Below are 21,098 nucleotides of genomic sequence, written 5' to 3'. Positions count from 1 at the left end.
AGAAAGCTAACAGGACAGTGGTGTACTTCTGTCACCCAAGTAGTTTAGAGGGCTGAATCAAGAGTATCTCTAGTTCAAAACTAGCCCGGGCTGCATAGCCTGACACTCTGTCTCAGAGTAAAGAAAACTTCCGTAGTGCTACCGAGTCTTGCGATACTTTTTGTTGTTGTTGTTGCTCATTTCTACACATTTAACTACTTTGAGTTTCATTTCTATTTCGATTTGGATGCCTTTCACCCCTCCTCCTCCTCTCCCCCCCCTCCCCCTCCTATCATCATCTTAAGTATATGAATGAGAGCTTTCATGTATGTATGTTCAGGTGTGCATGCCTGGTTCCCAAGGAAGCCAGAAGAGGGCATGGGACCCTTGGAACTGGAGTTACAAGCGGTTGTGAGCTGCGATGTGTGTTCTGGGAACCTAGCCCTGGTCCTCTATAAGAACAGGAAATGCTCTTAACCGCAGGGCAGTCTCTCCAGCTCCTGCCTGTCATCTTTCACTGTGCGCATTATGTAAGTTTAAATACAATAACAAGAAAAACAAACCAACCAAACAAACAAAAAATAATAGGGGGCTGTGCTGGCCCACATCTTTAATCTCAGGCAGAGATAGTCCAGTCTCTGAGTTCGAGGCCAGTCTGCTCTATAGATTGAGTTCCAGGATGGCCAGGGCTACACAGAGAAACCCTGTCTCAAAAAACAATAAAGAAATCTAAAAAAATAAATATGATAAAAACAATGTAAACAAAAGCAAATAAAAAATTAAATACATTCTGATATTCCTCTAAAAAGCTTTTCACTACAGCTAGGCTTCTTCTCCCTCTTTTGTTTATTATACCGTGCCAGTGAGCACTCATTAGGCAAGAGACCCAGTTAAGTACTTCACACGCTGGATCTCTTTGCTTCCTTAACTCTCCACGTCAGAGGAAGAAACGGAGGCTTGAAAAGACTTGACAACATGTCACAGCGTGCAAGTAAATCAAGGTTATATCGACTTCACAACTGCCTCCTCTGACTAGAGCTGGCCTCTACAAGTCACTAGGTGTGAAGCCACTCCACAGATTCACTTCTGCAAAGGAAAAAAGCAGGCTGCCCCTCGATTTTGCTGGGATTGACAGGCCGTCCATCCACGTCGACCCCAGCGGCTCCTGGGGAAATAGGAACGCACACTGGGAGACCCCAAAGGTGGCAGGTGTGCCAAAGGTAGAGGCACCTGTCTCAGATGGGCCGGCGCCCTCACTGCACCTAGCCGGCCCGCTTGTTTGTGCCTATGCTTGCACCCGAGTGTGCGCTGCCTGTCACCGTCACGTGGCCGCCCCTCCCCGCCCCACCCCTCGGTTGCTCGTGTGGCTCCGCCCTCCGCGCCGGCCCTTCTTTCGGCCTCCTTCAGAGTCACAAGATCTCTCAGTGGGGCCTCACCGTCGCGATCCTTCCGCCGTCCCCGCCCCCACATTAGAAGTAGCTTTCGGTGTTATTTTTCCAAGCCAGCTTGTATCGTCACAAGTGGAATATCTTGTCCCATCTGGAGATGCTGATGAATTCAGTCGTCTGGCATTAAGCTCGGAGCGTAGGAGGGATCCGGATAGGGACTCTTTTTCATAGCGGAGGCTTCCGCCGTTTGGGGACGCTTCACGCCAGGGGGAGGTGCTGTGCGTCCAAGATGGCGGCGCCCTGTAGGCTGGAGGGACTGTGAGGTAAACAGCTGAGGGGGAGGAGACGGTGGGTGAGTACGGGGATGTTTCCCCCTCTTTTCCTTGAGGGCTTTTCGGGGCAGCCCTGGCAGCGTGACCTCAGGCTGAGGGGCGCTGCGGGGCCCGTTGACCGAGTCGGGGGTCCGGGGAAGGGGGTTCAGGGAGCGTCTCCCTCGCCTTCCTCGCGCGCTGGCTCCGGCGGGGCTCGGCTGGGGCTGGCGGGGCCCCGGGGAGCCGAGGCGGGCCTGGGCCGTCCGAAGGGACAGATGGCTGCAGCTTCGGGCCTGTGGTGGGCCCGCTCGCCCGCCCCCCTCGCTTGTTACGGTGACAAGCTCCCGCGGGGGTGCGCGGCGCAAGTCAGAGACCCCGGGCCGAGCAGGGAGACCTGGGGGTGGGGCCGCCGCGGCCCGGGACTCGACAGCGGTCGCCGGGGCTGGGGGTGGAGAATGAATGAAGGCCGCCCAGCGCCCGCTCTCTCGGTGAGAGTGTGCACGGCCCGAGTGCTTGGCTCCGGGTGTGCTTGTGGGTATTTAATTGATGCTGGAAGACAGTTACCTTCAAGTCGGCAGAGGTGCTCGTTAGACACAGTTACTTGCCCAGCCACTGCTAGACGCTCATTCATTCATTGGAGGAACTGGAGGGCCCGCAGCCTGCCGTCCCAGACACCTCTGTGGAATCCAAGCACTTTCTTTGTGTTGTGGGTTAAAAGAGTTCGGCCTCGTGCGTTTTGGATTTGGGATGGAAGAGACGTGGGGGCGGGGGGGCGGTCATCGGTACCCAGCGAACGTTTTCGGGCATAGGGACTGCCTGTGTGCCCTGGCACTACTGGAAGGGCTTCGCAGCCGTCCTCTTTTTGCAGCTGGACAAAGGAGAAGCAATCTGCAGTCTTCCTAGATGAAGAAACTGAGGCCTGGAAGGATTGGGGTAGTTTGTCCAAGGTCACACCCCCCTAATCTGAGACAGCACTGGAACTGAGGTCCAACTGGTTCCATTTGCCTGTTGTTTGATTAAAGCTGGCCTATTATTAAGTGATTTAGTTAATCATTTGGCCAAGGAGTGTGTGTGTGTGTGTGTGTGTGTGTGTGTGTGTGTGTGTGTGTGTGTGATTTTAAGCAAGGGTGCGTTTTGGCTTGTATGTCTTATGCTTTTGTTTCTTACAACAGCTAGAATTTGTTAGCCCAAATTAGATTACACAGTATTTTGTATTTTTCTATAAAGCCGATGGCATTCACTGAAAAAACAAAACAAAACAAACCCATGCTTAAAAAAAGTATAGAATCAACACTTCATTTTACATAGAGTAAGCTGTGAAAGTACTAAAATAGACTAATGCTCTTCCGAGATACTTTGATTTATAACTTTATGATCAAGTTGGAGTCATCTGCATTCAAACAGGCTGGGAAAGTGCAGCGGTAAATTCCAGGAAGCATCACAGAGCCTAATCTTCTGGGAGCCTTTGATTTACTGAGCATCCCACCTGTGATTCTTAAGTTGAGCATCCTTGAATAAACTTGGGATATGCAAATAGGAAAAGCGATTTAGGGTTTTGTAAAGAAATGTCCCTTTAACAGTCATACATCAGGCAAACGAGGCTCCTCAGACTTCTCTAACCACCTGGTGTAAATGTAGGGGTATTTATAGAGGATGTAAACAGAAACTACCTTCTTACTAAAGTTAATATCTTCTCTAAAATCACCCTTACATCATGGGTCTAGAAGGGCAGATGATGTAAGCTTTCTTTGCTTCATGCATTTCTTGGTGTCACGAACACTTGGTATGTCCCTAAATTCCTAGTTAGAAGGAAGCAGGCTGCCAGCTTTCTTGCATGTTTTCATTAAGCTGAAGTGTGTGCAGTCTTGTGCCTCAGCTGGGTTAAGAGCAGAGTTGTCTGGTCCTGCTGCTGTGATGTGAAGCTTTCTGTGCAGACTTGGGTTACTTTGCGAGATAAAACCCAACAGTCTGAGCAGGGAAGATCTAATATGTAATGTTTACAGGGGAACAGAATTACCAGAAGCAAGGGAATCCCAAACTAGTTCTGAACCTCTGTGCACCCAGACATCTGGCCCTGTAGTAGGTATACCTATGTATTCTGTCCTTGAGGGTAGGTACCCTGTCCATGTTTGTTTGTTTATTTATTTATTTGGGAAGAAGCCTGCTTCTGTGTACCACAGAGGTAGGTGATCATGGTCTTCAAGTATCATTTTGACTATTTGCTTTTTTCAGTTTATGATTTATTGCAGAGGCCTTTCTTAAACTATCTTCTAGCCTATTTGTGAAGTTGTGGGTGAATTTTGAGCTTTTCACACAGGTAGCTTGATCTGTAAGTTCTGTCTTCTTTCAGAGTTTTTGAGGCTGCAGGTATGTTTGTTTTTGAATTCCAGTGCCATACTGAGCTAACATTAGCTTCTCCCAGAACTGACTAGATATCCTTGAATGCCAGATTTCTGTGACTTAATGTCTTCCTGAGATTTAGTGAACATTCTGACCAATGTTAATTGATCTTTACTCAATGTTAACAGTTCTATAATGACAAAGAAAATGAGTGACTCTTGGGCCAGCTGTGAGGATGAGCTTGTTTATCCTTTAAAAAGTGATTCCTTGTATTTTCTCTTATAAATCTCCCTTTTAAAGACAAGTCTTATTTGTCAAATAAGTAACTACAGGCATGAAAGAAAAGTATATGAAATAGTTGAGGGTTTTTGTTGTTGTTGTTGTTTTGCTCATGTGTGTTTTAAAACCTCAGATCATCAGTTGGTAACTATATAATAGAGTTTTGTGTGCCTGCTCATTTTTTTTTTTTTTGGTGTGCATATGCATTTAAATTGCACTGAGATTTCCTGTAAAGTAATTTGAGATTATTTTTTTCTCTTCTTAAGCCTGCAGTTGCTAAAAAATGAGTAATTTAATGTCAATTTTAATGAGAAAGAATAAAAAGACACACATATTTACGTATATATATAAAAGATATGTGACCTCAGGACCTTGTCAGTTTCAGTTTCTTCTAGTCCCCCCTCTTTTGGGAGAGGGGTATACAAGGAGATAGCAAAAGTAACAAAATACATTCTATAGCTGAATGAGTTCTGATTGACATCAAATGGATAAAGTGCCTTAAATGCACAGCATTATCCCCAAACAAGGCATGGTGGTTATTGACCTGCAACTCATAGTTCATGATGTAAGTAAATACATAGGGCCATAGGGTCATGATGCTTTTGATCTTGTCTTGTGCTGGTGATGAGATAGATAGGACAGGGTGGTGATGCAGGTAAGGACAGATGCAGTATTCTTCTGCCTGTGGTGGTTAAACTTGTGCTACATTGTGTCCCTCACAGAGAACAGTAGCAAATTTGAAGTGTATCAGTTTTAAGTTACAGAATGGTTTTATCAGTGTTTCAAATACCTGCTAGTAAAAGGCTGGGCTGCTAAACACTCTGTATTCTGCAGTACATTTTGGTTAGTGGTAACATTGTTATAAAAGTTTATGCTGTATGTTAAGCACACCTAAGTGTTTTCATGTCTGATCCCCCTTTACTTTTCCTATACCCTTGAGGAGAACAGGAAAGAATTCTGAGACTTGCTGAGCTGGAAGACAAACTATGTTTGATTGGCTTCAGAAATCAAATATTTAATGTTGTGTTGAGATAAATTGCCTAGTCTGCTAATCTCCTAAACTAACCCAGGGGTCAGTAGGATTTTTATTTTTTATTTTTATTTATTTATTTATTTAGGGGCTCATGAAATATAGGCCAGTCTGGACTTACTGTGTAGGCAAAGCTTTCCTTGAGTTTCTAATCCTCCTTCTTCTACCTCCTGATTTGTGGGATTTACTGGTATATACAGTCATGTCAGGTTGGGTAGTGGTTTTTAAACTTTTTAGGGGCTGGGGAAAATCTGTTCTTTTAAGGTCTGTAAAAAGCTGTGGGCCAGTGTTTCTTTTTCTACAAATGATACCCCATCACTCCAAAATGTATATAGATAATGAGATTTTAGAAACAGTGTTAGAGATTTTATGAACCTTGCTTAAATCCCAACCAGTCATTTCAGAAAGCTTACTGCTCTTAAAAACACATTTGGAAGCTAGAGAGATGGCTCAGTGGTTAAGAGGACCTGGGTTCAATTTCTGGCACCAATATGAGGATTCACAACCATCTGTAACTCTAGTTCCAGAGGGATCTGACAGAGTTTTAGGTAGGTAGGTACCAGGCACACATGTGGTACACAGACATTTTTTCAGACAAAACACCTGTACGTATTAAAAACAACAAAATCCCATCTAAGCCTACATGCTTGGGCTTTATTAAAAACCTTTTTTTTTTTTTTTTTTTTTTTTTTTTCTTTTTTAAAAGCTGGTAAGTAGGAAAGGCCCACTTTTTTTTTCTTATGTATTTTTTTGCATTACTGGGAGTTGAATGCAGGGACTTGGTACAGGCTAGGCAAGCACTCTATCAACTGTGCTACATTACTAGCCCCCACCATTTATTTAATTTGTGTGTGTGTGTGTGTGTGTGTGTGTGTGTGTGTGTGCGCGCGCGTGTGTGTGCATGTGTGTGTGTGTAGGCCAGTGAACAGACAACCTCTGGTGTCATCCTCAGGAACACCATTTATCTTCTTTGAGACAGGGTCTTTCACTGCTCTGGGACCTTCCAGTTAAGCTAGATTGGCTGGCCATTGAGCCCCAGTAACATACAAGAAAGCATTTAATTTGAGGCTCATAGTTCCAGAGGGTAGGGTATTTGTATCATGGTGGTGAACATGGCAGCAGGCAGGCAGGCAAGCATGGTGCAGGGGCAGTAGCTGAGCACTTACATCTGATCCTAAACATGAGGCAGGGGTATGGGGAGGAAAAAGAAGAAGGAAAAGGAGGAGGAGGAGGAAGAGAGAGAAAATATATGAATGAGAGAGAACATGAGAAGAGGAGCTAACTGGAAATGGTGTGGGCTTTTGAAACCTCAAAACCCTCAGTGACAACTCTCCTCCCAAAAGACCACAGCTCTTAATCCTTCCCAAACAGTTCTACCAACTGGGGACCAAGTATTCAAATAAATGAGTCTGTGGGGGCCACTCTCATTCATACCACCACAGTAGCTAAGCTATAGCCTCAGCCCTGAGACTACCTTTTGAATGTGGACATACATGCTGTTTTATGTTAGAAATCACTTTCTTTTTTTTCTTCTTAAACTTCTATGTTGGAAGATCATCTATGCTTCATTAGGAATTCAACCTTAGGTACCATACTTAAAAAATAATCATTCTGGTCATGGTGGTGCACACCTTTAATTCCAGCACTCAGGAAGCAGAGGCAGGAGTATCTTTGTGAGCGCTGGGCCAGCCTTGTGTACATAGAGAGTTCCAGACCAGCCAGGGCTACACAGTGAGACCTTGTCTCAAAAAAAAAACAGCAAACAGCTGGACGGTGGTGGTGCAATCTTTAGTCCCAGCACTTGGGAGACAGAGGCTGGAAAATCTCTTGAGTTCGAGACCAGCCTGGTCTACAGACAACCAGGGCTACACAGAGAAACCTTGTCTCAAAAAAAACAAAACAAAACACCCTCCCCCAAAAAAGAAGAAAGAAACAAAGGAAACCAACCAACTAACCAATGAAACAAAAATGTATAAAGAACTTAGGCATGTGACATCCTAATGCTTATTGGGCTTGGCATTCAGTCTGTGCTAGCAACTTAAACATCTGGTGGAACTCCATTATATTTCACCAAGGTTTTTGTGTATAGATTTTTTTCATTACTATCTGTCTTCACCACTTTCTTCTCCTTGGGTTTCTCTCTCTCTCTCTCTCTCTCTCCCCCCCCCCTTCCCCTTCCCCTCCCTTTCTCCCTCCCTCCCTCCCTCTCTCTCTCTCTCACACACACACATACCTACTAAGATTTATTTTATTGTTATTATTTAAAAATTTGTGTGTGTGTGTGTGAGCACGTGCGTGCTTGCACACATGAGTGTGTGTGTGCACCAAATGCAATCCAGGTGCCCGAGGAGGCTGGAAGAAGGCTTCAGTACCCTTAAACTGGAGTTACAAATGGTGGTGAGCTGCCATGTGGGTGCTGGGAACTGAACTTGGGTCCTCTGCCAGAGCAGCCAATGCATTTAACTGCATCTCTCCAGAAGCCCCCCTACACACACCTCCACCCCCTGGGTTTGTGACCTTTAGTGGTGTTGGAATCACCTCAAAGGTCCCTTGCCTAAGATTTGTACTCAGATCCAGGGCAAGGCTCAGGAACTTGCCTGTCTTCCTTTTTTTCCTTATCTCCACCCCCCCACCTTTTTTTTTTTTTTGCTTTTTTCAAGACAGTTTCATTGTGTAGCCCTGGCTGTCCTAGAACTCAGTTTGTAGACCAGGCTGGCCTCGAACTCACAGAACCACCTGCCTCTGCCTCCCAAGTGCTGGAATTAAAGGCTTGGGTCACCATTGCCTGGCATCTCCCGCCCATTTGAAGAACGTCCATTTCTAGTAAGTTCTTGGGCACTACTGGTGATACAGGGACTACACTTGGAGAAGCACTGCCCTGTGCTGTCAAGCCCTGTGCCTTCTACCCTGGACTATTTCTTTTGCTTGTTTTTGTTGTTGGAGACAGGTTCTCACTGTCTCATTGTCTAGCTTTCACTGATCTGGACTCACTTTGTAGTCCAGGCTGGCCTTGAATTTTCGTAATCCTGCCCCAGCTTCCCCAGTGGGGGGATTACATGCATGAGCTACCATACTTAGTTGCCCTGGAATATTTGTTTATGGAAGCTCTATATAGCGACTTCTTTACGTTTAGTATCTTTTATTTATTTTATTGTTTTTTGGGTCAGTTTTGCTCTGCTGCCCAGGCTGGCCTGGGCTTCATTACAGTCTGACTGTCTCTGCTCCAAGTGCCAGATCACAAGTGTGCATCACCAGGTCCAGCCTGGGTGCATTTTCTCAGTACATAATTTTGTTCATGCTCATAGTCAAAATGGAACCATTATCTGAAGAAAACATTTGCCTTGTGGAACCTAGCTGTGCCCCTGTGGGCCTATATCTAGAGGGCTTGCCACCTTCGGAGTTGAGTGAGCTTAGTAACCTGTCTATTGTCCATTGAGGACTCTAAGGACAGAAATTATAAGTGGACAGTCTGGCATGTTGGAGCTCTCTTGTCCTGACTTCTGTGACCTTGAGAGATTCTACAGCTGCGAAGACTGTAAATCACACCTATACCATCGGCTCTTTTACCCTTTCTTCCTTTTGTGCCAGAGAATTATATCAAATGTCTAATTTGTTTGGGTGCATTAGTGCTGAGAACATCTTGGTTCAGTTGATGGGACATTCTCTTAAGTCACCTGTGAGTTCCTGGGCTAGGACCGAATACTTACAGCAGTGTAACATTTCTGCTTTGTCTCAACTATACTTGATGATGCAGCAATCTCTTTGTGCATGAGTCTGTCTCAATTGCCTTTAGGTTTTTATAGATAAAACCTTGAGCAGAGAAGACAGGATATAGTTAAGAGACACTTAGCCAAATGATACTGGGAGTTGCGTTTGTATATTGTAGGCCAGTATGTACAAAACTCTCTGAGGTGGCTTGACATGCAGTTATCTATCCTATCTGAGCCACTGTCCTGACAGAGGTAATGAAAAGACGTATGCAGGTCCTGCTAATGACAGCTGTTGCTCTGGAGTTCCTGTGTAATCTCAGATACATAAACAATCTGGCAATATCTAATGACTGAAATTAGTTAATATAAATTGTGAAAATCAACCACCACAGTTCTTTCTGTTTACACCATGGTGACACACAAAGCCCTTGTCTTCCTCAAGCCTGCCTTTTATTTTTACTCAAAAGACTGCTTATAGAAATGAAGTTACGGAGGAGGGGTGGATTGAGAGGGGTCAGGGGGAAGTAGGAGGAGAAGAGGTAGGGGAGGCTGTGGTTGGGATGTAAAATAAATTAATTACTAAAAGAATAACAAGGAAAAAAAAGAAATAAAGCTACAATGAGCATGACTTTTGGATGTCAAGGAAGGAAAACTAGATCTGGGGCATTTGGTTTTTTCCTCATGTCTTTTGAAGAATCGGGGAGCTGATGCTGCTCTTGTGTTCTGATGAGTGTTTCCACTTGCACCCCCTCACTTCCATGGAGGGCCATGCTTTACCTCTCACTTTACTGACATGAGCTCCCCTCCCCTGGGCAAGATTTCAATATAAATGAATAAGTGAGCACTTAAAAACAGAATACTAGTAGATAGACTTTAGTGTACCACAGAAACTGATGCCAGTCCATTTCCATTACTTTATTGTTAAGCATAGGATAAAGTAATGCGGCCTTAATGTTGAGATAAAGCCCACTTGGATTGCTGTGATAGTGTTCTGTCTAGGAAAGTGGCCTTAGCTGGGCAGGCCACAGGATCTCACTTTAGTGTATCCTAATTTTATCCTCACCTTAAGCACTTCTTTTCAGGTAGAAGATGCAAGTGGGATTACTGTATAAGAGGAAGTCAATGTGACTCGATGGTTAACAGGTGGTTTTAGGATTCTGAAGATGAGAGGCTCCTGCACCAACCCAGCTCTGTTACTTGGTGGAGTAGAAGCAGCTAAGTAGCATTTCTTGTTTGCAAGGTCTGGCCAGACCTTTTATGGGGCCAGTGGCCAGCAGTACTGCCCACAGACTTGCAGTGGCTGCTGAGACAGTTGGCATGGCTCCCTGAGTGTGTGCCACGTGGTGCTGTATCACCCTGTCACTAGGGCAGAGACTGTATTGGAGAGGTGTTCAGTCCTGTTGTTTGACTTTGACCCAGAGCTTGTCCTCTACCCCATGTAAGTAGATGTCTGCAGTGGGGAGCCAGGATTGGCAGTCAGGGCCTTTAGTGGTATCCGAGGGAACAGACTGAATGTTTGCCTTTTGTGTACTGGGTACCAAGATAGTCCTGGCTGTCTCAAATCAGATAATCCCTAAACATGGAGTTAAGGACCCATAAATTTTGAAAAATGTATTTATTATATATTTATTTACTTTGTATGTGTGTGTGTGCGCGCACACTGTTTATGTGTGGAGGTCACAGGACAATTGGAAGAAGTTGGCTTTCTTCTGTCATCCATGTGGGTCTCTGGGGATCAAACTCAGGTTGTCAGGTTTGGCAGAAAGTGCCTGTACCCTTTGAGCCTTCTCACTGTTTCTGAAGGGCTCATGTTTTAAAAGCAGACTGGAACACACACACACACACACACACACACACACACACACACACACGCACACACACGCACACACACACACACGCATTTGACACAGATAATGAACAGCGTGGACAGAAGTAGGGTAGAAGGGAAGGGAATTAGAGAAGCTGCTGTTGAAATACTTCATTCTTGTCAGGTAGGATTAGACTTAGCCTAGGCTGCTTGAAGGCAAAATCAGGCTTTGTGCATTCACCAGCCCCTGTGGCAGCTGCTGGGGGTCAACTACAGAGTTGGCTGCAGCTGTTCCCCAGTGTGCCCCGCAGTTCCTCATACTTACTTAATGGGGTTTTAGTGACCAGTACAGTCAGGAGCCTGGCCTGATGGGGCATGGCAGTGGAAGGGAAGAGAAGTCCTAGCAAGGATGAAACATTAGCTGAGGAGAGGGCAGAGGTTTTTAGTTATGTGGCTGGATGTGCCTGGTGGTCAGGTGGTCTGATGCCTTCTTGACTGAGGAGTTTAAATTCTCTGAAGGCAGCATAGCAGGGCTGGGAGGGAGTGTGGCCTATGAGAAGATGATGATTCAGGCCCACTAAATTTTTTGTTCCTTTCACTGACCACTACTACAGCCACTTTTCTGAGGTCCTTACTGGAGCTCTATGTGAGTGTTGAGGTTGAGGACATTCTCACTTTATCCAGACGCTAACTCAAGGCAAGACATTAGTGACTTGGTGAACAGCCCAAGGTTACAGAGCCAGTAAGTGGAGGAGCTGATGTTTCAATTGGGAACCTATTCTAGAGCCACCCTGCCCTCTTGCTGATAGTGCAGAGGAGGGGAGGCTGTGGTTCTGGAGCTCACTGGTGGGAAACAGGTGACCACCTGCCAAGGATGGTGGGCTAGAGTTGTACTAGGCTGATCTAAACTCCCTTCTGGTCAGGTCTCAGGTTTTCCTTCATTTTAGGATTATTATAAATGCATATGTATGTATGTTTTTTCTCTAGTGACGATGAAAGACACCAGGCTGACAGCACTGGAAACTGATGTACCAACTGTCCCCAGAGCAGGTAAGGTACATATTTAGTCTAGTGGCTGGGGAGGATAGGAGGAAATTCTCACCTTGCCCATGGGTGCCCCAGCATGCAGAGGCTTCTTTGTTCAGGGGTTTAAGTGTTTATGATCTTAGCTCCCTGCCAAGCCCAAGAGCATCTATGGCTTTTTAGGTAGTCAGCTGCATCACCAGTGACCTCTTAATTGCTGTTTGATGCCAGGCACTGAGTGTGTTACACAAACAGCTTGTTTTTTTTTTTACAACACTTGGTGTATTTCCATTCTGCAGGAGAATTGGCCTCCATGAAAGTCAGTTCTGTGAGTAGCAAATTCTAGTTTTAGCCACTAATTAAATTGAAACCTAAAGCAAGTCATTTAGGCATCATTTAGCAGAGGTTTTTAACCCTGGCTTGGCCTCAGGAATCCCCTTTGGATTCTGTAAACAAACTCAATGACATGTCTAGGCCTCAGCCTGCTGTGCAGTAGGGCCTGGGCCTTGGCATTTGTATACTCTGACATGCAATGTGGACTGAGACCTCCTGAGTTAGCACTTTAACTCTTGATGTATTTGTTTCTGTTGTGGTCTTAAGTCAGCTTTTTTGGATAAATCATTTCCTTTGGTGGTTTTCAGGAATTGATGGAGTCTCCAAGTCCCAGAATCTACCCATTATAGTTCCTGAGGCTCTGACACTTGTTCAGATCTGAGTTTAGTCTTAGTGATGTAACTGACTGTTAAGCTACAATCTTTAGTTTATTAGCAAAGGTAATAAATATCTGATAAAGGCAGCTGGCGGAAGGGGAGGGGTTGGTCACAGTTTGAGACTGTCATCCTTCATGGCAGGAAGTTCCAGTGGCAGGAGCTTGAGGCAGCTGGTCACATTCCATCTATACTTAAGAACCGGGAGTAGGGAGTACTGGTGTTCAGCTCATTTTCTCATTTTATCCATGGAGTGTGCCACCCACACTCAGGGTAGGTTTTCTCTGTTCTGTTAAACCTTTATAGCAGCACCCTCACAGGGTGTGTTTCCATGGTGATTCTCAATCTCAAGTTGACAATGAAGATTAGCCATTGCAGGGACCAGTTGTCATGATTGTGTTCTGTGCAGGAGTCAGGGAAGGTAGGAGGGTGTTTGTTGTACTGTCTTTATACATATACTGCTAATGTGACTCATTTCATGGTCAGTGGAAGCTACTAAGCCTGCCACTGCCTTACCTTTGTAATGAGGATCGTGCAGTGTGGTCAGATTTCACAAACAGGGACTTGGTATGGGTGATAGATGGCATTACATACTTAGAAAGTGGATGTGGCGTTCTCTCGAGAAAGAACTTTTAGAGTTTCTCTCGGTTCTCAGTTTCTTCTGTGTTCTTCATACTGTCCCTTCTCACCCTCTCACTGTGTACTCCAGACTGACCTCCATCCTCTTGTCTCAGCCACCAGAGTACTGGGATTATGGGTGTTTGCTACCACACTGGGCTGCATTATCCTCTTTTAGAATTTCACTGAATATGAATTCAGAGTCAGAGGGCTAAGTGTTGAGATCAGTGACATCCAAGTGGAATTTCACTGCTGTTAAAAATAAATCTCAAATTTTATTAAGCAGTTTTCATTACTACAATTTCATTTCTGTAGCAGTCAGATTTTAAAAGTGTGAAATTTTTGTGTAGCAAAGTTCTTTAATGTGCACAGAGCACAAGATTGTCTTGTGGCCCCTGTGTCCATTGTGTGTGTGGTACCCTCTGAGCAGGCACACTGGGTCCTGTCACCAGGCCACATTCAGGGATGTTTCCAGTAGGTGATTGTTTAGGGACTCACAGCTTCAAAGGCCTCAGCCATCCTTCAGTTTCAGCTTCTAGGGAGTACTGACAAATCACAGTCCTCATTCTAGCAGCTTTTTGTTAAGAGGCTCAAAACGTAAGCGTTTTTATAAAGAATATATTAAAAGTTGGTTAGTGAATAAAACAATTTGCTATTTTATTTTTCCTAACATTGTCTCCCTTCTTCATGCTCTTATATACTCTTATGTTATAGTGTTGTTTTGTTTATGGTGCTGGGGATAGGCCCCAACCCTAACATGTTAGACAGGCTTTCTACCATTGAGCCATCCCGACCCTCTTCATGTCCTCTATGTTTTATTATTGGTGGATTTTATGAATTTTTTGTAATTGTTTTCTTATGTAAGATTGATTCTTTATCTTTAATTCATCCCGAGAGATGGAAAGCACTCCAAACATGATTTTCTTCTTGAAAGGCTTTGGATTAAATGCAGTTCTTACAAGTTATTTTGTTTGTAATAAGGTTCAAAAACAATTCTGTGACATTTCAGGGCTGGGGACAGCTCTGCAATTATGATTGCTTGTCACTCTCAGCCTGACAGCCTGAATTTGATTCCTGGGATCCTCATCATGGAAAAGGAGAACCAACTCCTGAAAGTGTCCCTCTGACTTCCATATATGAGTGTGGTGTATGTGACATACATACACATAGATAAGCAAGTGTAAATTTTTAGAAAATAATTCTGTGAAATTATGATTAAGATAGAATTTAGTTTTTATGTGTTATTTAAGTTGTTATAAGTGGTTGGCTTAAAGAACATCCACTGTTATTTGTGAAGTTATCTAAATAAACTACTCTTTTAATATTTGTATTTTTTAAACATTTGTATTATTAATATGTCAAGTGATTTAAATGTTCTTGATTAGGGCTGGGGGTGGAGTTCAGTGGTGGAGTGTTAGCCTACTATGTGCAGGGCCCTGGACTAGATCTCCACAACTGTTTTGAACATTAAAAAAAAAAAATCACATGTATCATTAACTCACTGTTTTATTTTCGTAATTACACATTTTGTACTTAAATTGACAGAATTTTGACTTACAATACACAAGCCTTAGATTTTGTCTTGAATGTTTTATTTGAGTGAATATTTAGGTGTGAACTGTTAAGTAGTCTAAATATACTTCTTGTCCATAACAGCAGTGTCTTGTAGCTAGGTGTGATGCGAACCCTGTAGTGATGTCTTACACACACAGGAAAAGGATGCCAGAAATGCCACCCACTCATGTAGTTAACTGTTCAGCTGTAATCTTTCAAAGACTGGCACTTTGGCCTGTTACAAGTATGGAGAATGAAAGTCTGCTTTTCGAGATCCAGCTTTCCCTGCTGTTGAGACCAGAATGTTCCATGTACTTAGAATTGACCAGTAGCTGTAGAGGGTCAACTTAGTTGAGGGTTCCTCATGATTAGAAAGTTTCTTTTGTTCTAAGTAGTGTCAACAGCCTCCTGCTCTTTTAAATCAAGTGGTCAGGGAGGTTGCTCAGACATGGTGCTCTGACTGAAGTCAGCTCTGCTAACTGAAGGACAGGTAGCAACAAGGGTGTGGGAGAGAGCTCTAGGAGTAGAGAGAGGAGCAAGTGTGAAGGCCTGGCCAGCATGCAAGGAGACACACACTGACTTGGGGTGAAGAGGTGGAGGTGAGGGATAAGTAACTGGCTCATGACATGGGGTGATGGAGGACACTGGTGAGTTTGGCTCTGATTCTCCAGGGGAAGGTACGAGATGATTATGTGATTTTCCTATTTCAAAGTTTCTGTACACAGCAGGCAGAGTAAAGGAGGCTGCTCTCTTGTCTCCAAGAGGAAGATGACGGGGGCTGTGCTTGGGGGTGGGCAAAGGGGATACATAGCAAAAAGAAGAGGTTTGCAGATGGGTATGTGTGGAGTTGGGGGTGTTGGGGAGCCAGGGGTATCATCCAGAGTTTGCTTCTTTTAGAGATCCAGAAGACAAGCAGAGCAACAGGTTTGAGAATCGGGAGTAAGCGTTGAAGGTTATGACTCCTTTACATGAGCAGCGTCCTCTGTGTGGTACCATGGCATTCAGCCACCAAGATAATACTGAAAGGAAATGTTGTGTAGCCCTGCGGGATGCAGAAATTGTTCCTTGGGTTCTGCTTTTGAATTCTCTGGAATGTTCTTTGCTGTATATGTTATTTCCATAACTGCACCAGGATGCATTACTGTGTCTGTGGTGCTGAATTTCCATAGGCTGAGGTGCATCTAGCAGGCGTTCAAGTGGAGACACTCCTCTCTCCCTTTGCGCATGCACTGAGTCCTGTCTCTTTGATGGCGCACACAGAAGTTTTCATCACACCTACCACGTTTGTCTTAACACTTTATACTTGTATTCCCTAAGCCTAAGTTAATGTTCCTGTCCAGAGGCTGATTATAGAGCTTGTGATTTATCTCTCATGAGGGCTTTCTAGCATGTCAGAAGTACTTGAACTGGGGTTATTGATGGAGGATCTCACCCAAAGCCCAAGATTTGTATTCTTCTTAGGGACTAAAAGTTAGATTTTTTTTTTTTTTTTTTTTTTTTTTTTTTTTTTTTTTTTTTTTGGTTTTTCGAGACAGGGTTTCTCTATGTAGCTTTGCGCCTGTCCTGGAACTCACTTGGTAGCCCAGGCTGGCCTCGAACTCACAGAGATCCGCCTGGCTCTGCCTCCCGAGTGCTGGGATTAAAGGCGTGCGCCACCACCGCCCGGCAGATTTTTTTTTTTTAAAGATTTATTTATTATGTATATAGTGTTCTGTCTGCACACCAGAAGAGGGCACCAGATCTCATTATAGATGGTTGTGAGCCACCATGTGGTTGCTGGGAATTGAACTCAGGACCTCTGGAAGAGCAACCAGTGCTCTTAACCTCTGAGCTATCTCTCCAGCCCAAAGTTAGATTTTTTTAAAAGTATATTTGAGGGGGCTGGAGAGATGACTCAGCGGTTAGGAGCACTGGCTGCTTTTCCAGAGGACCTGGATTCAATTCCTAGCACCCACATGGCAGCTCACAACTATCTGTAACTCCTGTTCCAGGTGATCCAACACCCTCACACAGACATAGATGCAGGCAAAACACCAATGCACATAAAATACAAATAAATAAATTTTAAAAAAGTGTATTTTAGAACCACAGAGAAAAAGTTGTTGCCAATCTTTAAAATAAAACTTCATCTTTGCTTTCTGTAAACCTTTTGGAAAGAGAAGGCTCCAGAAAAACCACTGTTCACCCAAATTTCATTTACAAGTTGAAAACAAGCTAAGTAACCTGAGCCTGTTGTTCTGACAATGGGTGGTAGGGTGGACACTGTCTTGGTTTGCCACTGCATTCTGTTCTGCCTGCTTTTGAAGAGCTAGCCTGGCATTACTGTTTTCTGAGTACACAGAAGACAGAATCTTGCTAATTGTACAGGAGATAGGATAAAACCAAACTTGGAACAGAGTAATTGAAATTTGTGAATTATATTCTTCATCACTAGCTGGGGGAATCTTTTGTGATTTACTGGAAATAAGTGTAGAGATTAACCAGGTAAATAGACTCTTATGAAGTTGTCCTAAAGGTGTTGGCCCAAAGCTGTTTCTGTACCTGTTGTGATGGGATCCAGCTAGTCAGTGAGGATGTACAGACCCTTTGCTAAGTGCCCTGTGCCACGTCTCATCCTCTCACTGAGCAAAAATGGCTATAATTGATACTATCTTCATTTATGAGCTTAATTTAATTCAGTTTTTAAGAAGATAAAGTTTATTTCTATTTTCAGTTTTAAGCTTTAAAAAAGGATTAACTTATGTTTATATGTGTGTGCCTGAGTGTATGTAGACCAATTTTATGCAGGTGCCTGCAGAGGCTTGAAGAGGGCCTTGAATTCCTAGGAGCTGGAGTTACAGCAGGTTGTGAGCTATCATATGGATGCTGGGAACTGAATCTGGATCTTCAGCAAGAGCAACAATTCTCTTAACCACTGAGTCACCTCTCTAGTCCCTTTATTTTTTTGATACAAGGTTTCACACTGTAATCTAAGTTAAGTTTATAGCCATCTTCTGGTCTCATTCCCAGGTGCTTGGATTACAGGCATGAGCCACCATGCTGGCTTTAGTTGGATTTTCTTTCCTCCTCCTCCTCCTCCTCCTCCTCCTCCTCCTCCTCCTCCTCCTCTTCTCCTTCTCCTCCTTCTCCTTCTCCTCCTCCTCCTCCTCCTCTTCCTCCTTCTCCTTCTCCTTCTTCTTCTTTTCCAGTTGGATTTTCTTAAGTATAATATTTATATTATACTTTAAAATATTATACTTTTTTTTTTGGTTTTTCGAGACAGGGTTTCTCTGTGTAGCTTTGCGCCTTTCCTGGAACTCACTTGGTAGTCCAGGCTGGCCTTGAACTCACAGAGATCCGCCTGGCTCTGCCTCCCGAGTGCTGGGATTAAAAGCGTGCGCCACCACCGCCCGGCTTAAAATATTATACTTTTGTATCATCTATTTAAGAAACTTTGGGCCGGGCGGTGGTGGCGCACGCTTTTAATCCCAGCACTCGGGAGGCAGAGCCAGGCGGATCTCTGTGAGTTCAAGGCCAGCCTGGGCTACCAAGTGAGTCCCAGGAAAGGCACAAAGCTACACAGAGAAACCCTGTCTCGAAAAACCAAAAAAAAAAACAAAGAAACTTTGGGCTGGAGAGATGGCTCAGAGGTTAAGAACACTGGCTGTTCTTCCAAAGATCCTGAGTTCAATTCCCAGCAACCACATGATATCTCAAAACCATCTGTAATGAGATCTGGTTCCCTCTTCTGGCCTACAGGGATACATGCAGGCAGAATACTGTATACATAATAAATAAATAAATCTTAGAAAAAAAAAAAGAAAAAGAAAAGAAACCTGGAAAGCAGCTGGGGGGTGGTGGTGCATGCCTTTAATCCCAGCAGTTGGGAAGTAGAGGAAATGGATCTCTGTGAGGTCAAGGCCAGCCTGGTCTACCAAGCGAGTTCCAGGACAGCAAGAATTGTTACATAGAGAAACTCATAACAAGTTCCAGGCTAGCCAGGGCTACCTAGTGGGACCATGTCTTAAAAACAGACAAAAAAACCACTTGGAATTGGATGAAGTGATGGGTACCTGTAATCCTAGCAATGTGGAGTCTGAAGTGGAGGCTTCCAAGACCAGCCCAGGCAATATGGCAAGACTTCATCTCAAAAGTGGAGAAAAACCATACATGAATTGCCTGGGGTATTATTAGAATGTAGATGCCTGGGTCTAAGTGTTCCAGGTGGTTCCCAAATCAAGCCTAAGAACTGCTTCCCCAAGACAAAAATAGGAATGTGTTTGTTTATCCTTTGGGGGCATCCTTATTCTCGTTTGTAAAATAAAGCTAAAACATGTTTGCCTCACAGTTGCTATGGTGATTAAAGTTACACATTTAATCCAATGTCATATTTATAGATTTGGGGCTCCAGAGCTGGGCAGATCTGGGTTCAGATTTCTTCTTCTCCCATGGTTTTGCCTCTTGCTCTCTCTGTGACCAAGAGCAAAGGCTTGTTCTGTTTCCCTCTCTTTATAATGTAGATGCATATGCCCATTATGTGGTAGTAATATCAGGAGCATATACAATGATGTTTGTTGAAAGTGCACAATGCCTCTTTTAAGTAGTAGTGAGTCTTTGCCTTTCTAAAGCAAAGCTTTAAAGATGGTCACACACATATATAGTGATGTAAATGTAGAGATAAGGCAGTTGCTCCATGTCCATAGTTTGGCAGGTGTGTCCTAATGGCCCCTCTGTGATCCCACTTGCCTATCACCAGTAGCTTTTGGGTATGCAATAGATGTGTCCAATGCATGTGTGCTAAAATCCAAAACAGTCCCTGGTTCACTCCGGCTGTTGGTCTTGTGGCCTAATTAGCCTTCTCACTTCAGCCATTGATAGTGTCATGAAGAAAGAAGCATGTGCAGCTTTATTTGTGGAAACAGCTCCTCTACTTGGTAGAGCAGGGTTGGAGCAGTGTTAGCCAACACCCAGGTGGACATAGAAGCAGAGAGAACTTCTGAATTGCTGTGGTAACAGTTCCACAAAGTTCCATTGGCTTCCTAAGTTTGTACATGGAAGAACTCCCCTGTCTTTCCATCAGCACAGTTCTGCCCAGCACAGGCTGCACTGAACAGGTTCTCTGGCTTGTTTTCCTGTGGGTTTTTGGATTATGTGGTGTCAGGTAAGAGTCATTTGTCACACTGTCCTTATTCCCGTTTTGCAGTCTGGTAGTGGCCCTAATGAAGAGCTGTTCAAGCCTTTAGCACATGCCCTGGAGCCCGCACAGTGTAGTTGAGTGAGAGAATGGCCCAGCTAGCCAACATTGGGGAGCTACTCTCCATGCTGGACTCTCCCACACTGGGTGTACGGGATGACGTGACAACCATCTTCAAGGAATCCCTCAGTTCTGGTAAGTGGAGAATTGTCCTTACAAGAAGAGCTTGACCTGGAGCTGAGTGTGTTGGGGCCTAGAGGCAAAAAATTGTTTTCAACTTCAGGGATGTGTTTAGAAAATTGCATCTTTTTTTTTTTTTTTTTGGAGACCTTGTTTCACTATGTATTCCAAACTAGCCTGGAACTTGTGACTCTCCTGCCTCAGCCTTCCAAATGCTGGGACTTAAGGCAGTTCCTCCATACCAGTCTTTTAAATTGCTAGGCCAGAGAGAATATCCGTTGGTGGATTCATACTGCATGTGTTTTAAACATTTAGTTATGGCAGTGCTCAGGTATTCACATACTGACATGAACACCATGCAACAATCTCATGAACTCACCTTCAGGTTCTGAGGTTTTGTTTTTTTTAAAAAAAGTGTGTGTGTGTAATATGTGTGCATGTGTACATGAGTATGTTTGTGTGAGCGTATACACTTGTGTGTGTGCATTCAAGCATGCCTGTTTGAGTTTATGTGTACTGCATGTGTTCAGGTTCTCCTGAAGGTCGGAAGATGGTGTAAAATTCCCTGGAACTAGAGCTATAGGTGGTTGTGAGCCACCATGTGGGTGCTGGGAACTGAATCTAGGGTTTTTGTAAGAGCAGAAAGCACTCTTAACTGCTGAGCCATTTTTTCAGCCATTTATTTATTTATGTGTTTATTTGTTTATTTTTCTTTGTGTGTGTGTGTGTGTGTGTGCGTGCGCGCGTGTGCGTGTGCGTGTGCGTGTGCGTGTGTGTGTGTGTGTAGGTATACACATATTACAAAGGCCAGAAGAAGACATTTGGGTGTCCCAGTCTCCTATCACTCTTTGCCTTATTCTCTTGAAACAAGGACTCTCACTGAATTTGGAGCTAGGCTGGTGGCCAGCAAGCCAGTTATTTATCTTCCTGTCTCTGCTTCCTGGGGCTACAGGTATTCATGACCATGCCCAGCTTTTTAATGTGTGTTCTGCCTGGCTT

The 21,098-nt window shown here is 44.1% G+C and overlaps 1 protein-coding gene across 5 annotated transcripts in view; it reads left to right on the top strand.

Moving 5' to 3' along the window:
* The first annotated feature begins 1,606 nt into the window (after nucleotides 1–1,606).
* Nucleotides 1,607–21,098, top strand: part of Tsc1 (TSC complex subunit 1) — a 52,517-nt gene continuing 33,025 nt past the window's right edge. For 2 of the 5 annotated variants that reach the window (XM_052722900.1, XM_052722898.1), the window contains exons 1-3: nucleotides 1,607–1,719; nucleotides 11,832–11,894; nucleotides 19,929–20,114. In XM_052722900.1, the coding sequence (XP_052578860.1) occupies nucleotides 20,009–20,114 (106 nt within the window). In that variant the 5' untranslated portion in view covers nucleotides 1,607–1,719; nucleotides 11,832–11,894; nucleotides 19,929–20,008. The remainder of the gene's footprint in view (nucleotides 1,720–11,831; nucleotides 11,895–19,928; nucleotides 20,115–21,098) is intronic. The other 3 variants (XM_052722902.1, XM_052722901.1, XM_052722899.1) reach the window with 2 other exon arrangements.

This window comes from Peromyscus californicus, unplaced genomic scaffold, assembly GCF_007827085.1.
Source record: "Peromyscus californicus insignis strain IS unplaced genomic scaffold, ASM782708v3 Scaffold_7__1_contigs__length_154581171, whole genome shotgun sequence".
In the NCBI taxonomy this organism is placed as follows: domain Eukaryota; kingdom Metazoa; phylum Chordata; class Mammalia; order Rodentia; family Cricetidae; genus Peromyscus; species Peromyscus californicus.
This window is presented reverse-complemented; position numbering and strand designations above follow the sequence as displayed.